The sequence below is a fragment of the Harpia harpyja genome, chromosome 9 (genome assembly GCF_026419915.1).
Source record: "Harpia harpyja isolate bHarHar1 chromosome 9, bHarHar1 primary haplotype, whole genome shotgun sequence".
Lineage (NCBI taxonomy): Eukaryota > Metazoa > Chordata > Aves > Accipitriformes > Accipitridae > Harpia > Harpia harpyja.
In genome coordinates, this window is record NC_068948.1 from 16,586,760 (window position 1) to 16,607,563 (window position 20,804).

Below are 20,804 nucleotides of genomic sequence, written 5' to 3' on the forward strand. Positions count from 1 at the left end.
GAGTCTTTCCTGCTTGCATGTATTTATCGGTCCCTTTTCTTTAAATTCTTAAATATTTCCCAGAGATTATGGACTGGTTGTAACTAAACTGTTAATAGGTTTTGTGAGGTGTTAAAATAGAGAATTACAGACCACCCTGACTACTTGTTTAGCAAAGGCATTGAGAGATCTGTTTTCCCCTGAGAAGTTGATCTTTTCTGTTGCTGGCTTTTGCCTGGCATCTTTCCGGGCTGTCCCTTGTCTCAGGGCACTTGTCAGAGTACAGTTCCTTCCCCTGATGGCTGCAGCAGCATTTTCAGGTTAAGGAGGACCTTCCTGCTGTCACCTCCTTGTTCTGCCTCTGTTCCACAGCCAGCCACTCTCAGCTGTGCTGGCCGTGCTGCCACAAAGCTATGCTGGCCACAATCACTGACCCTGTCTGCCTCTTAGGCAAAAAGGAACGAAAGCTGGGAGACACAAATGGTTATTTTTGAGCTGATCTGACTGCATGTGGGCCTAGAAATAGCGACATGCACATAACGAAAGAATGGTGTGGTGTGGTGACAAGATAGGAGCGAGTGGTGGGGGGGAAGAGGAGGAGAAACTCAAGCAAATATTGCTGGAGATGCCCCTGTTGCAGACCCACAGCCAATACCTGTGGGTTTCGCTCTTTAAAACGAGCAGCAAAAGTTTCCTCTCTAGATTTCTGTTCATTAAACTAATTTAAACTCTGTGTGCAGGGAGGGTGGTGATTTATGAATAAAGATGCATTTGCTGTAGTAGATACTTGTATTTGAATACATCCCTGGTAGTGATACTTCTCACTTCACATGTAGGCCCTTCCCCTGTTATATTAGGGTTTGTTTGCTTAAGCAGTGAGTTGTACTTTAGAAACAAGGAAGTGATGGTAATGATGCATGTGTCAGCTTGAACCATATGTAAAAAAGTAGTGGTCGTGTTACAACTGTGTGAAAGGAATGAAAGGAACTTCATGATTTCATCCACTGTTCTGTCTTGCCATTGCTCAGAGATACTGATTTCATTTGCTACTGAAAAAACTGATGTTAAATGAAAGATTACTGAATTTACAGCACTGATATGCTGTGTTGTTTTTGTAACTGCTGTGTCTGTCAGTGGGGGTTGAAGGACTGACATTCTGCTATCCTTAACATCATGCATGCTTATTTAATTATATATTTATTTTCTTAATATAATAATATTGCACAATAACTTAATTATTATTTTATGTGATATTTAAAGCCCAGCATTGTGGTTCCTGCCACAGCTGAGCAAACGTTCTCCTCCAGGGTTTATATCAATTTCTGGAAGTATGAGATTAAAGTCTGGCAAAAGATTTCAGTGCCAACGAAGATGTTTACTGTAATGCATTGTTATAGTCCAAAAATATTTGTGTCTTATGAACTTGGGACTACTGTATTCCTAAAATGTCTTGTCAGTATTCATTTATTTTGCTGGCACCTTTTGTGGGTGGATGATGGTATTAGGTCAGTTCCTTTGGGAGAGAAAAAAGGGATACCACACACTCAGAGCCAGCCAGCCAGCAGGAAATCTGTGGGAGAGCCAAAAGCTAGAAAATGGTTCTTGAGTTCTTTACTGTAACCATAGTGGTCATCCTTCTCATACAGGGGCTAAGGGCTTCAGAAGGTTTTGAGAATTTGTATATGCACCGGATGGAAAGACGGGATTACAGTCGAGAAAAATAACTCTGGAATTTATAATGCTTTAACCACAGGATGTGGTTATTGAAATAATGTTCTTGGGTTTTTGGCAATATTTGGATCTCAGGCCTGCTCTTAAACTGTGCCGAACAACTTCAGTGAAAGTTAAAAGTAATCAGAATTTTGAAATGTGGGGAAATGGCTGTGACAATAGTTAAATGGGTGGGTTTTGCTTCTACAGTAGCTCCCTGATCTACCAGGTAAGATTTGGCCAGTGAACTATCAAGCCTGGGTTCTCTTCCCAGATCTGCTCCCAAGGTGCTTCATGGCATGGGTTTTGGTTGAGCACTTTCCTTATGTGTAACTGCTTGCTTTCTCCTTGTGTTTCTGTGTAGAATGTGAATCTTTGAATCGTGGGTTATCTTTTAGGAAACTACCAGCAGATCAGATCTTGGGGCTATGGCTTAAGTCCATTATTAGTTTGCATTTTGTTGGGGTATAGTGTACACAAAAACTTCTTATTTCTTCCCTCAACATCAAAAGATGAACTCGGGTATTTTATGGATGTTGTATAGTTTAATTACATTTTCATTAAAGGATATTGCTTTTTCTCAGTTTTGAATGGTTAATTCCTAGATTGTAATTTCTGAATTTCTCTCACACTTAATTTTTTATCTGATAATGCCATTTGATCTGTTTATAGGTGAACAGTTGTAGTCCACTGTTGCATTATTAGTTTGGCACATTTTCTCTCTCCTTTGGTTGATCCTATAGGGTTTCAACTCTATAGTGCTCTTCACTCAGGCTAGTTTTGGTGTAAATCCCTACTGCTATCAACCCTGTCAAAGTGCACGTGTAAACTAGATAGTAGTATGAATGTGCTGAGAGAGAGTTTTGCCAAATAGCTTCCACTGAAGCTGGAGAGCTGCAGCTGCAAGAGGGGGAACCATGTATTCTTTGAAACAGCCATGTTGTAAGGATATTTCTGTTGTTGCATTTGCTTATTTTAAAAAGTTGCAATTTTAGATGTGAAACAGTTTAAATATGAACAACTGTTTCCTAAGTTCTTAATTAACTACTTGTACCAGATAGAAAAACCCTAATTACTGAAACTGGAAAGCACTCCAGCAGTGCTACATAACCTTTAGACCTGTGAGAGCAAGAAAGATTGTACCAGAAACTGTTGGGAGACCTTCTTAGCAGTACATGTGTGTGTTCTTACTTCAAACTTCCCGCATTCAGGAAGTAGTTCCTGCATTAATTAAATATTACTCCAAACAGACCAGAAACCAGTCTTTGTGTAGAAATCCAGTTTTCTAGGTGTATCCTGAGGAGGATCTCATTTCATGTGAGTTTATAAGACAGTGGTAGCCAAGTTCATATGCAACAAGAGGTGAAATGAAGAAGGGAACTGAAGGCTGTTCAGTAAGTTGTAACATTTACAGTCAGCACGCTCCTTCATGTTGTAGTTTAGGAATTTAAAAATCCTTTTTGTGGGAGAAATCGATACACTCTCAACTCTTTGTGTGGTTTGAAATGTAATTTTGAAGGTAGTATAGGAGAGGAAGTAGTGCTGGTTTTATCTAATATTGTTTGCTTTGTTCTGACTTTCTTTTTTGTTCCTGAGCATTTAGATTGTTTCTACAATAAACTGTCTTGGACATTTCTGAATAAAGTAAACTTTAAGCTAAGCATCAGTTCAATTTATGTTTCCTTATACTATTATTTAGGATAACATGCAAGTGATTTTTAAAAGATCTGTAAGTGTTAGCCAGGCAGTAAGTAAAGTAGAAAGAAGCATCTTATTATTTGTAATAGTTTTAGTTTGATTTATAAATGATTGTTTATTAAAAAAAGGGTAATATGAAATATATTTTAAACATTTCTGAAAATTATTGAGAGTTCTTAAATACAGACTATATGTAGCTGAGGGGGGAAATAACTTCAACAGTGTTATAAAACATTGTCTGAAGGATCTGCCTGTTAATGTACAGTTGAAGTACAGCACGATATTTTAATAATACAAATCACATTTTTGTTTTAAAATACTTTTGTTCAGTTAAAATTATTGTAATGAAATGTGGTTTTTACAGATATGATATAAAATACTTCCAAACCTTTACTGGATACATGTTATGCCATTATATTTTGCCCAAAAAGACTTCAAATGAATGTCAGTATTTCAGTTCAGAGTATTTATTAGTGAAGTTGTTCAAAAACGGTACAAGAGTTTTCCTGTAAAATAATTCACTTCTCAGTGTAAATTTGATTAATTTGAACTAAATTAAGATATTTCTACAACTGTGGATATTCAGGATGAGCATTCAAGTTAGGGCTCTAGCAAAATTAGTGTTGCTGTTATGCCTGGCGGGGTAAACTCTTGAGACTCATGGCAACTTTATACTTTTAAGTTAATAAATAAACTAAGTAGATAACCACAAACCCTTGGTGCACTGCAGTGTTTCTTTTCAGAGGTTTGTGAAGGTGTCCACTGAATCAGTTGGAAAGTCTGAGTAAAGATAGTGTGAATGAACACTTTTGAAAATAGTAGTCAAAGCTGTTGTTAATAATTTCTACTTATGTTTAAAAAATGAAGCTACTGGTCAGAATACAAAGTATATCTCATATCTGCATCAAAAGAAAAAAGTGAAGGGGGCTGCTCGTTTGAAAAAGGGAGTCAAACAAAACCGATGTTTTGTTAACTTCTGTATAATTTCCATAACCACAGTGAAATCTGGATTTCCACAGTTTATTTAATATGCTGGTGAATGATCAGTGAACAGATGTCTTGAATAAAACTGGGAAGAATCAAACAATTGTGCAAGTCTTTGCTCTAAACAAGTGTTATATTTGGTGAAGTATAATAAATCTGGGATTTCATAATACAAAAATAATTCATCCTTCTGTTCTGGAATTTCTGTTATGTGAAATCTGTTGTTTATTGAAGCTAATGAAGTCTCCCTAAAATTAATCAAGAACTATCGTCATGTCCTCCTCTCTGTGCTCTAATACTCCAAACCTAAAACAAATGAAAAGTCTTGAAAATAGTAATAGGCGTATTACTAAGGAGCAAAAGGAAGACCTTTTTTACCCTTTTTTAATTCTGTAGGTTTTTTTTTCACCTCTGATCAGTTTTAGCTTGATAAAGTTTAGATACTTTTTAAAAAAAACAGAGTAAAGCATATCTGCTGCAGGTGCCACATTGATCCACCAGCTCAATACTACTCAAATAACAATTTGGTAGGTGTGAAAAGCAACTGCTGTTATAGCAGCAAGGTGCAGTGCTCATAATGTAACTGGTTAAATGTTCTTCAGTCAAAATGAAAATGGTCTGCAAGCTGTTGCTAGGGAAATAGGCACCTGTGGTTAGTGTTGAATGCAGAGAGGTTTGTCTGTCTTGCAGATCAAAAAATGGCTCAAAGCACTTAGTCTGCGTATCACTTTACTTCCGGAAACTTGCTGCTTATCAGCGGACTGGTCCCTCTGCCTCTGAAGAGCTTCAGTTACAAACAGAAAGAGAATCTTTTTTTGTTCCTCCCACCCCCTGCATTTTGATCTGAAGTATTTCTCTTGTTATCTTTGTTTATAATGTCTGTGTATGATAGGAAGTATACTGTCCTCAGGACCTGATCCTGAGAACACTTCTGGGGGAGAGCAGCAGCTTGATCCCTCTGCAACTAAAGTGAATCTTGCATATAACTGGGCTCTGGTGAAAGTTATGTTTTTAGGCACACCTTTAAAAAATAATTTAAAAAAAATCAGTGAAACTTTGTGAATTTGGCATAGTCCTTAAATTAATTCTCTAAAAGCTAACTAGGTACATTGCAAGTATGAATTGCTACGATTAAGCACCTTCATAAACATTGAAAATAACAATTCTAGCTCCTTTAGCTCCTCTTCTAAAATCTCTGAAGAGTGTTGTTTCTGGGATGATTTTTGAAAAATGTCATAATATATTTTTCTAAAAGGCATTATGAAATTTCTGGGACACCCTAACCAGTTGGGTATCCTCCTCATTTTCCCAAATGAATACCAGTAAACTGCTGCCTAATATTGCTCTCTAGATTGCACCGGTCCATTTCAGAGGCACATGAGGCATCTCTCTGCTGATTACCAGGGACTCATCCTTAAGACTGGATACATAATAAGGTGAAAGTAAAGCAGCGGCTTATTTGGGCATTCCAGATTGAACATGTAACAGAGGTTAAACAAAGTCTTACTTTTACCTGCTTTTACACAGCCACAGCCACAGCAGATTGGTATCTGCCTTTTCAGATGAACTCTGAGATGTCATCTTGCTTTTTCCTCTCGTCTATCTCCAAGGCTGCCGGAAGACTTTGTCAGGATCCTGTCCTTTTTCTTAAGAATCATCTCCAATTTCCACCTAACTTCTATAAATACTGCTGCCAGTTGGGCTTAGCTAGGTGGAGCTAACTCCTGGCCAAGAGGTAATGGGATTTGGTCACAACTGTCCCAGGGCTTAGGTATGAACTGAACATTTAAACCACTGTAACAGAATGGAGTGCCTATTTTGAGTGGTGATTAAAGTAGTTTGTATATCCTAGCAAAAAATTAACAGAAGATTACCATAGGTTTATTTGAATTCTTTTTGCAATGAAATACTTTGCATCCACCCTGATTTTGTGCCAGATTATTTGGCGGTTTCACTTGCCTTTCGATTTCCAATGTGGGTCTCGAGTAATGGAGCTCTGGGGTGAACAATGAAGTAGATGTTGATATGTTCCCTTCCCAGAACAGCTATTTAACTTGTATCAGGTTTCCCACTGACATCTTAATTCCGATTTCCTTCTCTGGGCCTCTTCTTTTCTGGGTCATTGTTTCAACACTGCTGTATAACCATTTATTCCCCTTCTTGGTTCCTATCCCTGGAGAGTGTGTTCTGGATTCCAACAATGAATAGTGAGCAACCATGCCTCCTGCCAGTGCCTGGTACATCGCTGAGGTATTGAACTTCTTTGGCATTTTGTCACATCTGAACAGTTGTTCCCATAATGCATGTGAAAATGATAAAGTAGGAAGAGAGGAAGACAAAGCCAAGAGCTGTTATGTATGATATGGATTCCCCTACTGGAGAGCTGGTGCACTAAGTTCAAGGATGATAACGTGACCGTGTCTTCTGATCATCTGCCTACCTGGAGATACCATCTTCTATTCATGACATCCTAGGAATGTGCCTTTCTGCCCTTCTTGTGCTCCAAGACAAGCAAACCTAGTGGGCAGAATCTCTTCATTTCCACACTAGCAGTAGATAAGTCTTCATCCAGTGCTGCAAGGTGCAGGGAGGGAATGTTTGGGTTTTTTTCAGCTGGTTTTCCTGCCATGTTGTCATATTCATTGATCTGTGATCCAAAATCCCAAACAGTATTTTATGCTCTTTTGAGTTATGCATTGTTTTATTCAAGTTTTTCTTCTTTGTGTGGTTTTTTTTTTAATTGCTGATACTTGATCTTGTGTGTAATAAAACTTACTGAAAAACTTAGGGCTTTCATTATCAAGAACGCTGTAAAAGTTAGTAAAACATTCTTCTATTTCTAGCAGAGTATCCTTTGCTGTCACACAGGCCTTGCTTGAAAAGCACTGGGATCAGTTAGCATAAAAATGATACCTCTCATCAGTCTTCAGCTGCCTTCTCAGACACTTTCATCTATCATTAAGTATTTCAAACAAGTTACATTCATGCTGCAACTTGCCACAGTATAGTTAAGTACTTTTTCTGCTATTGATTGCCTGGATAAAAGGTTCATAATATGTGGAGATGGAGATTATAAGTAGTTTTTTCTTCCTTGAACTACTAGGGGAAGAAATAGAAGCATTGTTAATGCTTGCAGTGGTCCTTGGAGTAGAGATTTCCTGTCTTGGTGCAGGTTGGCGCGTGTGATACGTAAAAAGATTTAGTGTCAAGGATCATACCTGAGTGGGCTGCACTCACTCTACTGTAGGAATTTCAAAATGATTGAACAAACCATAGTAGAGTGGAGAAATACGATTTTTGCCGATGAATCCTGTGGCCTGTAATGGTAAGCAAACAACAAGCGTGTATTTTTTTTATCAGTAATCTCAGTAAGATTTAGGACCATAAAACCCCAGAGTAATCTGTTATGCACAGCTCAGCATTACAGTCCAGGTAGAAAGTGCTTTCTCAATGGCTGCGCACAGCCCTGGGGATTAGTTAGATACTGATCAGTGATAACCTTCACTAGGGTAGTGGCTGCATACTTTGCTATTTTAGAAAGTTCTTCTGTGGACATCATGTTGCTCTGAGGCAGTAACTGCATAGCTTTTTAGAAAAGTGACTTTTGCCATATCCTGAAGGTTTGCTGTGACTATCATATTATTTCAGGGTTTTGGTATTAATTAGTAATGTTTTAATACTAGTTAACTGGATTTAGTATCAGCAAATCCAAAGGATAAAGCTGCCTAAGGATAATTTAATTTAAAAGTGTCTGTTTCATTTTTGGCTGTTGCCAGGTGAGGTACCCATGTTTCCCTTGGCGAGTCAGTACTTGACATGGTGCAGGTTTCCAGTAGCCTGTTGAAGTTGGGAACAGTAGGTAGGGCTGGCTGTCAAGCAAAGCTTTGAAAATGGTAAGATGAAAAATAAGATTAAATGAGAAGAACGATAGTGATTAGATCTGTGTGCAGACATTCCATTATCTTAGCAGACAATCAAAACTTAGAGTGGAAAAAAAAAAAAATCCTGTGAGGCATGTTGGTTATCTGTGGAAAGCTCTCACTGCTTCTGCATGGCTTGGCTCTTTTGCCATCCAAGAGAGCTTACCCAGGCACTCATGAACGCTTCACTCATGTGGCAAGCTGTCTGGATCAGTGAAAAATATGTATACAACTCCTAACAATTTTGAAGTGTGTGTTGCTATCAAGTGGGACTGAAAATACAAGACTCCAGAGGTTTGCATCCAGTTATCATTGTTTTATTTCAGAATGAGTCTGCAAAGGACCTTTCCTAAACCCAATGTTACATTTTGGAAAACTTTAAAAAAAAATTTTTGTGTTTGACTGCTGTTGTGTCCTGAGGTAGGGTGTGACTGTAGAAACAGCACTTCTAATAGAAGTGTAGGTATGTCTCCTTGGTGGTGTTTTTAATACTTAACCTCCAAGGGAGGGAACTTCCTTATTGCAAGTGTTAGTTTTAGTTTTAGTTTGTTTGGCTGTGAAGTACGGATGTGGTGGTATAACAAATGTTGCATTGTTGACATGTGAAGAAGTTTGGGGAACATTAAAATTCCCCTGTAATAAATGGTATGTAGAAATAAGATTTTTAAAACACATACTTGATAGGACTTACTTTTGAAGTACTAGTTGTTAAGTAAAGGGGGGATTGGATTTAATCTGTCTCCTTCCTTTCCCCCTTGTTTCATAAATAGGATGAGGGCTTTGCTTTCTTAAAGGGCATTTTATAACTTAACAAAAATATTTGTACTGTAATATCACCCTGCACTACACTGCTCCAGGTACTGATGCACAATCGTGTTCCTTCTGTTGTCCATCTCTTGGCCTCGGGCTGACGTTTATTTGCAAAGTGAGATTGCCAGTGGGTCTAATTGCTTCAGGAAGACTACTACTCTGAAGAATGATGCAGATGATACTGTTGAGTGAGTAAGCAGAAATTCAGATAGAAACAACCATTTTGGCCTTTGGCAGCAGACACAAGTGATGTCATTCTTACAGTATGGTTTACTCTTGCATTTTGGTTATGTAGTTTGGCATATTCGCTTTAAAAAAATACTTGGTTCTGTAATGGAACTCTGTACTGTTAACAGAGTACAGTAGGATTATAGTGCTGATTTATGCTTTGAGCAGCCTTAAAGGTCCATTACCTACTATTCAGTGACACATTTGCAGTATACATGTCAATGTTAGTTCAGCTGAAAAATTAGAGACTGGGGAAAAAAAAAAGCTGAAGAAACCAAGTCATTGACATCAGTGCGTTAGTTGAATTTCAGCTGCACATATGTATTTCTACTCACTTCAGTAGCATGGAAGTATTGTAGATAGGGGAGAGAGTTGTTTTTATCTTTGAGCCTCCTTCTTTGTTTTACTGGTTTTAGTTGGACTGAACCTAAATAACAAGTGCTTTCTTATCTTACTTGGTACAGGTTTTATCTTCTTCCCACCCATAGCGTGGCCCTTATCCCTTGCCATATTATGATTGCACCTGTTCTGTGCAAATACACTATTTACCCTAGAGGTGGGAAAGATGCATTTCTATCTTGAACTCTCCCTAAATAACTGAGACAGGGAAAAAAAAAAAGTAACATGTGATGCCCATTACACTCCTGTTCACGGTGATTTTTTTTTTCTTTTTTTTTTTCTTTTTTTTTTTCTTTTTGAACATCTGTTGGCATATCTAGCCATAGTTAGAAGACTCAAGTTATGTCCTTGTACTCTGGCTCTGTCACATCAGCAGTCTGTGCTTCTTGATTGCTTTAGTGAGATATAAAAGCTGAGGCATATTTAAAATATTGCTATACAAATGAGAGAGATTTCATTCTATATGTAATTAAGTAATTATTTTGAGTTTAGGAAGTTTGTCAGATTGAGCACTTTTGTTTGCTATATGCTTGTAATTCTGTATCCTAAATGATGTCTGAAAAAAACTCATGACAGTTTAAACATACCTTTCTTGAAGTGACTTTTTTCTTACTGCAAATTTCAATATAGGCTGAGTATTACCTAGTGTAATACATTTTTTTCCCTTAAAAAAAAAATCTTCTGAAAATATTAGGGATTTTAATTTCTGTAAAAATCAGGGGTATTCTAGTAGAGATTATTGAGGCTTATTCACTCTACCCCTATTCCTATCTCAGCTGAAAACTCTATTTTTCCCCATAGTGTTCAAGTTAAATATTCTGTGTATCAGGGGTGTTTTTTCTGCAGTTTATATAGCTTAATATTGCTGCATTTATTACTATAAATGAATGCACAAGCATTCTGCTTTTGATATAATTAAACTGAAATTACACAATGAAAAGCTATCCTGATTTCTGAGGCTGTTTTGTTCAAAGACATGAATCTTAAATAGATCACTGAAAACTAAAAGTGTAAGTGGTATATTGAATTTTGTAGTGGTAAGTTCAATTTTAAACCAGCTAAAGTCAGAAAATCTATCCATAAGATGTGACAGGGAGTCTGGGAATCATGAAATAATCACACACCTTGGACTATGAAAGATGCAAAGCACAGCTCAATTCCCTTCTGGTGGGGTATACCTTTTTACACCCTGGAGTTTGCTGCTTATGAAAACCAGTATTACAAAAGGACTTCCCCTCGCCCCACTGAGCGAGACCCCACAGTTAATTATAAGGCTTAATAGATTTGTTCATTGAACCATCATGTGTTTGCACAATAAACTACCTTAGAACAGTAGTAAACCCTCCCTTGTGATTCAGTTGCACCAATCTGGTTATATGCATCCCTCTTTCTTTTTTACTAACTTAGTTTGTGAGCTAGTCTTAAATTACAAATCTTCGGTTTCCTGAGCCATCTCTTGTAACCATTTCTCTGTCCTACCTGGATCACTAGTGTAGAGATTTCCTTCTGTGACTGTAATCTCCTTCCTCAAAGCACATCCTGTAATAACAGTGGTATTTAAAAAGGAGCAGCAAACCCCGCAACTCCAGAAGTGATATTCTTGGTATTCTTTTTCTTAGGCTGTGGACCCATGAGAAGTGATGAGTCAATTTAACAACTCACTGCTGCCCTTGCTTTCCTACTTGTGGTTTGCCTTTCCTTTCCAAACACTGGGCCAGCTCCAGAGCTCATCTATCTCTCTGCTAGCTGTTGCACTCCACCACCCTGACAGAGCAGTGACCTGCCAAAAATAACTTTCTGTTCTCGTATTTGGTGAATAGGCTCCGAAGAGAGCCCAGCAGGTGAAGGAGCTGGGTGCCTGGGCAGGCAGGCTGTGCAGCTGGCACAGGACAGGGTGTCCAAGTGGGTGAGACCTCCTCCTTTGGGTGGTCTGACCCAGCTGTTGGGCTCAGGTGTTTGTCAAATCACAGCCTCTGTTATTTCCCATCTTCCATTTCTACTAGTGACTGAAAAACTGTTTTCAAATTACACAACTTGTTATTCCTATTTTAAAGGCTATTGTAGAACAAATGTCATGAGAAGAAGCAATCTACTGAAATAAGAATGTGAATTAAAAAAGTTCAGTTTCAATGCTTTCTTTGTGGTATATTTAGCACTATCATTGCCGTGGCTCTCAGTGTTCAAGGGCACAGCCTAGGTGATGCAGTGTCTTTACCCTGATTGTTCTGACATGTGGTGGAATTTCTTCTGCTTCCTGATTTTTTTCCACATGACAGACTATTTTTTTGTGTTGATTTGGCTTTTTTATGTAAATATAGTTTTGAGTGATGATGTGTTGAAGTAGGTATGCTCACTTTTTGTAAGAAAATAGAAGGTAAATATAAGTAAGATTTTTCTGTATTGCAGAAGGAGGTCTTCAGAAATTAAACACAATTAAGGAAGGTGAAATTTCACATGAAAACCTTCAAAATGTTAAAAAAAAAAAAAGTTTGCCTTTGTAAAGAAACCTACCTGTGCAAGTAATATTTACCACTGCTAACAGATGGATCATTAAAAAAGCATCTGTTCTCCATTTAATAGTTTTGTATGAGTAGAAAATCAAAGGTGACTGCAGGCTAGCATTTGAAAACAAAGTCTAAAGGAAGAAGTGTTGTCTTTAATGTGAATGGTATTTCCTGTGGTGTACATTTGGATTGCTAATGTTCATTTCCTAGACTGAATTAATTGTGGAGTCCACTAGACTGGAGATTATTTTTGCCTGAGATTCATAATTCATCTACTTATCTCCTTCAGTTATTCTACTTGATGTTTATAGATTCCTGATTCCCTTTTAATATCTGCTAATGGGTAATTATGGTCAGTGATCATTCTGGTCATGAAAATTGCTAAAGTAATTTCAGAAACACTGTTGTCATTTGTGTGAAACAAAAGATGGAATGGAAATCAAACCTGTACCCTCTGTCTTTGGTGCTGTAGCAGTTAAAGATGGAAAAAACTGGTTCTGCCTGCTTTTGTGCAGCAGTTATTGAGAGGAATAAGGCAATGTATATCACTTGGTTCTTGGTATTAGGGTTTGTTTTAATATTTCAATATTTCATAGGAGAGACTGCTTTTTAGTAAACAGACAGCTTTCGGTGAGCAAGACTTGAGTCTCTGGCAAATGAACACCTAAATGAAGGTAGTTCATTGTGATTGTCACAGGCAGTTACTGTGATTGTGTCTGTGAATACATCAGTAGTTTTGAAATGAAGAACAGAACTGCAACATACTCAGATCCCATTCAGAAAGACATTTACTTGGTCAGTAGCTGCTGTGAATAATTCTCCCAAGTGAGGTGAGAAAGGGCGTAATCACTGGCCATCTGCGCATCCTGTTGCATGAGTGAGAGCGGGCAGGAGGGTGCAGCTTTACCAGACCTGTTCCCCAACCTGTGGCTGAGCTAGCACCTGAAAACTGTTCATGCTCTGCAAATACAGAGAATAAAAGAGGGCCATCCCAAGAACTGTTTTGTTGTTATCAGTCTGATTTTTATATCAGGTAACAGTACATCATTCTTCTGTTGCTACACCTTGCATTGCCGGGGGGAGAATGCTCTTTTTGCCACAGTTTGAGAGAAAAGTCACTGTGGTGGGCGGCTTTCTGCTCTGCTCTTTCAGTGCCTTCAGTGTTCTCCCGTTTCTCCCTCCTCCATCTGCCCTTGCATTGCTCCTCGCAGACAATTGCTGGGGAGGAAGGTGCTGAAGTTACCCCATGCATCAACACCCTTGGGCTGATGTGTGAACTGCAGTGCTTTAAAAAAAGAAAGAAAGAAAAGAAAAGGTCCAATACAGTGTGCCTGAAACAAATGCACTTGCATGTTGTGGGGGAAAACTGATGGGCCTCTGCTACTTGAGCTCTAAATGGAAAGTGGGTGATCAAGAGATACTTGGGATGGATGCACATAGAAAAGCAGCTCCTACCTTTGGCTCCAAGCAGGCAGTGGGGACTAGGGACTTTCTGGAAGCAATGCAGTTCTCCAGACAGCAGGAAAGGTCGCTGGAACTGAAACAAAGAGCTGCTGGATAGTGATCACTAACTACTGCTGGTCAAAAGAGCTGAGGCTCGCTCAGGGGCAAGACCCTTTAGTTATTACCAGAACAAAGACTCAGGCCAAACTTTTAATCTCAATATATTTTGAGAAGCATCTTGAGAAGTCTGGATCTTCATGGCATTTGCCTGTTCAGTATTGTTTCAGAGAAATAAGACCTTTCCAGCCAGAAGCTTCAAGGGCCTTACGAAATGTAAGAATTTGATGTGATTCTATTTCAAGTCGATAGAAAAATCGACTTGATTTTTCCTGGCTTTTCAGTGCTTGCTTCATCTATGCTGGTTGGCGTATGTACAGGTAGGGTTGAATGAATCTCTGGGAGGCAAAAATCACCTCCATCTCACAAACATTTACATTATTTTACAGATGGTCACCTGACCAGAGAATGAAGTTTGAGGTGCTAACAAAATTATTTGGGTGACAGCTGGCTATTAGAGTGGAAAATACAGTGCTGATGCACCTTGGAAACTAGTAATAGCCTATTTAGAAAATAAGATGGGAGGAAGAATGCTCTGTTTAGTAACTAGCCATATTATGAAAATATATACTGAAAATATGTCTACAATGCAAATACGTAGGGGGAAGGCTGTTACCTGATGATGCATTTCATATTGTTTCTGACAAGGCTGGAGATAGGAAACAAGGGAAGTCCTTGCTGCTTTGGAGGCACAAGGAATTGTGTTCTCACCCCATCAGCTAATTTGCGTCTGCCCTGAACTTTCTGCTTTGCCTCGGTAAAGGATTGGTCTGTGTGATGCGTGTTCCCAGATTAGTTTTCCTTGTGAAGAGACTTGCTTTTTTGTAGCTACTTATCTTAAGCAAACTGCAAAAGAAAAAGGCTTCTCTGACTTTTGTAATACGACTTGTTAGTGTAGCCCATGATATCACGTTTCATTTAGTTTTCTTTAAAACACTTGGTCTCTATAGGCTCTGTAGTACAGTCATGTCTATTCTGCAACTGTTGAGTCCAGGCCAATTCTTAAGAAAACATTGTGTATTGACACAAGGCACCGTGGACAGTTTTAACTAGCCCAGGAGAACAAAAGAGCTTCAATCCAAGCCTAGTAGCCTAATGAAATGTTTGCTTTCATGTTTTTTGTAACAAAATCCTATGGCTTTGTCAGCAGAAGACCAGATTGTTTAGTGATGCTTGAAAATTCCCATCTATGGGAAGGAAAGCATAGGGCAGTCAGAAATACCCATATTTGTGGAAGATAGAAATGTCTTTTTTGCTTGCAAGGGAAAGGTGGCTGTGCATGTACGCCAGGTCTTGCCCAGTACTTACCTAGGTAAGTTTCTGTTGCTGAATCTGAATGCAACCTTTTTCCCAGTGGCTTGGAACAGAGTAGATTTGGAAGGCTGTAGCTGTTCTGATTCATGTTCTGGAAGGAATCCTATTGTCCAATTTTTTTATGCCTATCACATGTCCAGTGTTTGTTCTTACATATTCATTGGGCAAATTTCTTTAACTGACCAAATGTTTTTCACATTAATTGGCATGCAGATGGCTGTGGAGCTCACACAGATCTGACTAAACTGTATTCATTTGTTTCGTAGACGTTCCTGTAGGTTCTCAGTGCAGTTTCCAACCCATACTGCTGGGGTTGTTTCTTATATATACTAATCTGGTTGACAAATTGTTCCTTTTCCTTTCTAATTCCTCAGAACACAGTGAAAGCTCCTAAAGAAATGAGGCTTTTTTCTCAATAAACTGGTGATCAGAGCTCCATGGTTTTATGGCAGCGGCCTAGATCCAATCCTCATTTGGCTTGGTATGTTTGCCACTGGTGCTTCTGGGAGTGCTGTTTGGTTTTTGTGGCCTGTTGCTGTTTCAGGATTACACCTCTCTTGTGGTGTCAGAATGGCAAATCTCCAAGAAACAATGACCAAAAAAAGCAAAAGTGATGCTGTGGTGCACGGTGCTCGCATGATCCTTAAATACATAAACAGGAGTGATTTTACTACTTTGTGATGCCATTGGTGAGACAGAATCTTTTTTTCAAGTCTGTCTTCTAAATTTTCAGAATATTGCTGGAAAAAAATCAGAGAAGGAGGAAGGGTGCAAAGAGTGGTGACATTGACCTAAGTCTATTGAAGTTTCTTAAACAAAAGATTGTCTTGTATGTTAATGGAAAGAGGTAATGCCAGTAATGTTAAAAAAAAAAAAAAAGGCAAAAAGCTGCTGAAGGTTTTGTAGTGGTTTTGGAGCTGAAATACAATTCTTATACTAATGTGTGTGTGTGTGTCTGTTTTCGATTTTAAGTTGATGATTGGCAGGTCATTACATTAGTCACATGTAAAAATGTGTTTATTCAACTATCCTGGTTTCAGCTGGGATAGAGTCAATTTTCTTCCTAGTAGCTGGTAGTGTCCTGTTTTGGATTTAGTGTGAGAGTAATGTTGGTAACACACTGATGTTTTAGTTGTTGCTAAGTAGCACTTATCCCAAGTTAAGGATTTTTTGGTTTCCCATGCTCTGCTAGCAAGCAGGTGCACAAGAAACTGGGAGGGAGCATGGGCAGGACAGCTGACCCCAACTAGCCAAAGGGCTATTCCAGACCATAGGACGTCATGCTCAGTGTATACACTGGGGGGAGGTGGCCGGGAGGGGCAGATCGCTGCTTGGGCATCGGTCAGTGGGTGGTGAGCAACGGCATTGTGCATCACTTGTCTTTTCTTGGGTTTTATTTCACTCTCTTTTTGTTATCTTCATTATTATTATATTTTTTTTTTAATATTTTTATTTCAAGTATTAAAGTGTTCTTATATCAACCCATGAGTTTTACTTGTTTTCTATTCTCCTTCCCATCCCATGACGGGGCAGGGAGGAGTGAGCGAGCAGCTATGTGGTGCTAGTTGCTGGCTGCGGTTAAACCACGACATCAACTAATGCATAATCGCATGATTCTTAAATAGCTAATTTTGTGTGTTGCAAGTAATTTGCAATTTAAAAAATATTTAACTTGAAGGAGCACAAGTTGCTCTGTGGTACTTTTTAAAAGGGAGGTGGTAGTGGCAGTGGGACATGGGATACAAATCGAAACTAGGTCAGGGTTGAATTATTCGTCTCAAAGTAGCATTTATGCAGTGTATTGTAGATTCTTGGTAAATCAATAAAGTACTGTTTGGGGGTTTCTTTACCTAATAGAGTTTTGAGAAGAAAATGCTATGACCCAGGAGTCTTTCATAATTACTTGTAATGTATATCTACAAAGATCAGTGGAGGAATAAACAAATCGATAAGGTAGCAATCTCTTTTTTATTAAAATGGATTAAACCATTGAAGAGACATGTCTATCTTCAACTTGGTGTCCTGTAAAACTCTTAAATAATATTCAGAGGTAGTTCAAGGTTAAATTTGACATCTTTTTCATCTTCTGAACATTAGATAACTTAACCACACAGTATAGTTCTGTAGAATAGAGACTGTCCCTCGTATTGTTTTTTCATTGACATAGTCAGAAGAATAAATTACAGAATGCAATCTGTGAGGTCATTTTTCTTGGATTTCAATATTAAGTAGCCCAAGACAGGATTATCATAATTGCAAATGTATTACTGCTTAGCAATTAATAGTTATTTTTAGAAAATGGATGTGGTTCTGGTAACCGGAAAAATAAAGCTGCCTCTCAAAATACCTATTATCATAAAAATACCCTCAAAATCATATTTCTGCAAGTATATTAAAGAACTTTTTCATTGTTTTTATTCTGAAAATACACTTTTAGAGGGACCTGGGACAGCAAGCATGTAATCTCTTATGTATAGTGGATCTCACCAGGCAGCATGTGTTCCTGCACCCCCACCCCATGGTAAAGGAATTCTTCAGGCTGTTTAGTCACTTGTCTGCCTCTCTGGTGCATCACAGTAGTAACCTTCCCACTGTCTATAGCGTGTTGTTGCATTCAGACTAAAATACTTGCCCCTGTGCATACCTTCTGATAATTTCCTTTTCAGAAAAAACTGGCCTACGCTCAAGTGAAGTAATTCTGCAGTCACCTGTATGACTTGGAAAATGCATTAGGGCATGATTTGGATGTTTCAATTTCTTCTTGGCATCTCCTTTACTTTGTGTAAGTGTCAGCAATTTCTAAGATGCATTCACGCACCTTTGCAAGACCATTATTATACACGTGCAGATGGTATGAGTACCAGAAGAATTTTTTCAGGTGAAAAATGGGAGGCCTTTTGTTATGAAGAAAAGCTTAGTAGTAACTAGTACAGGTGAGGTATTAGGTGTACCATTAACTATACATGGGAAAAATATATTGAAAGATGTTTTCAATTTTATTTCAGTTTTTAATACGTGTGAGTTTATTCCAGGTGTTACTGAATAAAAGTGATGCAATATGGTCTTTTCTCTTTTTGTGATTAATCCAAGTTTGTGATATACTCTGGGCAAGAACTTGTAGTTACTAATTTTGCTGCAAAAGTTCACTCTTTTTTGTCCAGTCTCAGTATTGGTATATCTGGTTTTGCCTGCTTGGTCATTAATAATTGGGTAGTATGCTTGGCTCCATTTACATAGGCTAATCACTCATCATGGTTTCTGAAACATTTTCCTTAACACCACTTCTGGTTGTAGTGTCAATGCAGTCTAAACACGTGTGCGGTTAAGAATTTTGCCTTTTGAGAGTAACTGGCTAGGATTTGGCTTTTCTACAAGTCTTTTAGCAGGTTCTTTCTTCCCAGACCAGTGGCCTTGGGCACCATGGTGATGGCAGTTGAGTGGCAAAGAAGCTCTTGTCCTGTTATCAAGTTTTAATAAGACTTCTGAAATCCTGTTTTTCATGCTTTCCTCCATCCCATCCCCCTGCTTTTTTTGTTTTACATCTCTTGGCATTGAGTGAACTATATTCATGAATCTATTTGAAAAACATTGGTCATTAGCAATTAACAATACAGTTAATTCCTTAATGTTCATTGTTAATAGAACACACCTATTGCCTTGGAAACACTATTAATTAGAGTTGAATGAAATATATAGAACTAGATGTTAAGCATCTTTTCTTTCAAAAAAAAAAAAAAAAAAGTAACGAATTTTGGCCTGGACAGCTGTATTCTTTTCTCATTTTCTATGCCTTTTAATTAAAGTGTGAAAGGAATAAAAAAAAGGATTTCTTAAAAATTAAGATGCATGTTTTGAAAAATACAAATAATGTGTATTGTGATTAAAGATTATATATATACACACACACACAGAGGCATGCACATCACTTCAAAAGAGTTGTTAGTATTTAGTTACACAACGTGTTCATGGAAACAATGTCATTTGGTCAAGAGGAAACAAAATAAATTTTGTACATTTTTCATGTGAAAATGTTTCAGTTGATAGAGTAAGGTGCAGGTGGTGTGCACAGAGCAGCCATTGGCAAGTGCTGCCAGCGCCCTGCCTCTGCAGCTGCTGGGCAGCATTGCCCACGCACAGGGCTGTTGGGCTTCCACCCTGCCAGCAAGAAACAGCTTTTGCTCTCTGGTTAGAGCATGCAGATAGGAAGTTTAAGGAATGTACTTTTTTTCGTTGGGGAACACTTGTGTACGCTTAACTGAATACATTAATTTAATAATACTGTCTCTCTGCAGAGTTCATCCCAGGAAGTGAGATTCAAGCTTATGGAAAGGAGTTAGAGACTTACTTGCAAAATAATAATTAAAAAAAACCCACGCCAAAAACTCCTATCTGCACAAATACAAGTTGATCTAGAGATTCATGCATAGAGCTGGTGATGAATTGCCTATGGTTTTGGGGAGGCTAACTCTTTTGCTTTTGGTTGCATTGGAAATCTGAAGTCAATGCTCATGAGAAGTAAAATCAGAGAACGTGGGTTACTCGGTGTACCTAAAGATTGCAAAGGCAGCAGCGAAAAGACAAAACTTCTCTTTGAAGCAGTAGCTTCAGCTGTGTCTTATTGTGTGCACTGGGAACTGAGAGAAATAGCAGCCAACCTGGGAGAAAATGCCAGCTAAAGGTAAATACTTCTTCAACGAAAATGATGACTGCAGGATATCAGACCCACTCTATGAGAAGTACCGCTATACAAGCCAGCAGCATCCACTCCTGCTATTGCTGCTCTTCATTGCAATCATCTTCTGGACTACTCTAATTATAATTTTTTTTGTCACTGATGTGAGTATACTTTTTTCTTTGTGTTTGATGCTTTCAAAGATGATGAGGAATCACTATAACAGCACACAAAACATTTCTGGATAAATAATTTTTTGAGCCACATGGTAGCAAAGTTGCAATGTTGAAAGAAATCAAGTAATCGTGTATGTAATACTGTGTATGTTTTTGAAGGGACAGGGAAGAGAGGAGACAGTGTTGTCAGGTATAGGCACAGTTACTATAAGGGTTGTTCTTTCCTTCCTATATGTTATGAACAAATCATAATCTATGCTAAGTGGTAGCTATGATAGTAAATAAGTAATAAAGGGGCCAAGGAAGGAACAAGAATGTAAGTTAAAATGTCCTGCATTTCTCTCTATTTTCTTTTTAGAGTCATCTAAGAAATGTAAAATAATATAGTGATTCACTGGTTAGGAATTCCTGAGGTGATTTTTTTTTTTTTTAAAGGATTTGTAGATATTAATTCCTATTGCCTTTTTTTTTCTTTTTTTTTTTTTTTCTAATAAAACCACAACAGGAATCTCCCAGTACAACGGGTGATTCGTTGAATCAATAGTTAGCAAAAAGCAGGGATCCTATAGGCATAGGAAAGATGCAGCTTAAAGACTTTTTGTTGTGTAGCATAATATGCTTTTCTGTAAAGAAATTAGGTGTTCTTCAAGCCAGCCCAGTTGACAGCTAGTAAAAAGGGGAGTTGATTTAAAGACAGTGTTGTAAAAAGGTAATAAGGAAGCTCTTATAATTCTTCATTGCCTTCTAACACTGCTTTCCAAATACTGTGCTTCATGATGAAGTGTCTTTAAGTCTCCCTTTAGCAACAAATCTGATCTTACCAGTTGCACTTGTATCCCTTTTAGCTTTT

General features: G+C 38.1%; 1 protein-coding gene across 5 annotated transcripts in view; it reads left to right on the plus strand.

The window, feature by feature from the left end:
- ADCY7 (adenylate cyclase 7) overlaps nucleotides 1–20,804 on the plus strand; it is a 68,246-nt gene that overhangs the window by 14,134 nt on the left and 33,308 nt on the right. For 4 of the 5 annotated variants that reach the window (XM_052795390.1, XM_052795394.1, XM_052795392.1 and 1 more), the window contains one exon: nucleotides 19,399–19,942. In XM_052795390.1, coding sequence (XP_052651350.1) covers nucleotides 19,772–19,942 — 171 coding nt within the window. In that variant the 5' untranslated portion in view covers nucleotides 19,399–19,771. Of the gene's footprint in view, nucleotides 1–17,784; nucleotides 17,889–19,398; nucleotides 19,943–20,804 lie in introns of those variants that run through there. The other variant, XM_052795393.1, reaches the window with a different exon arrangement.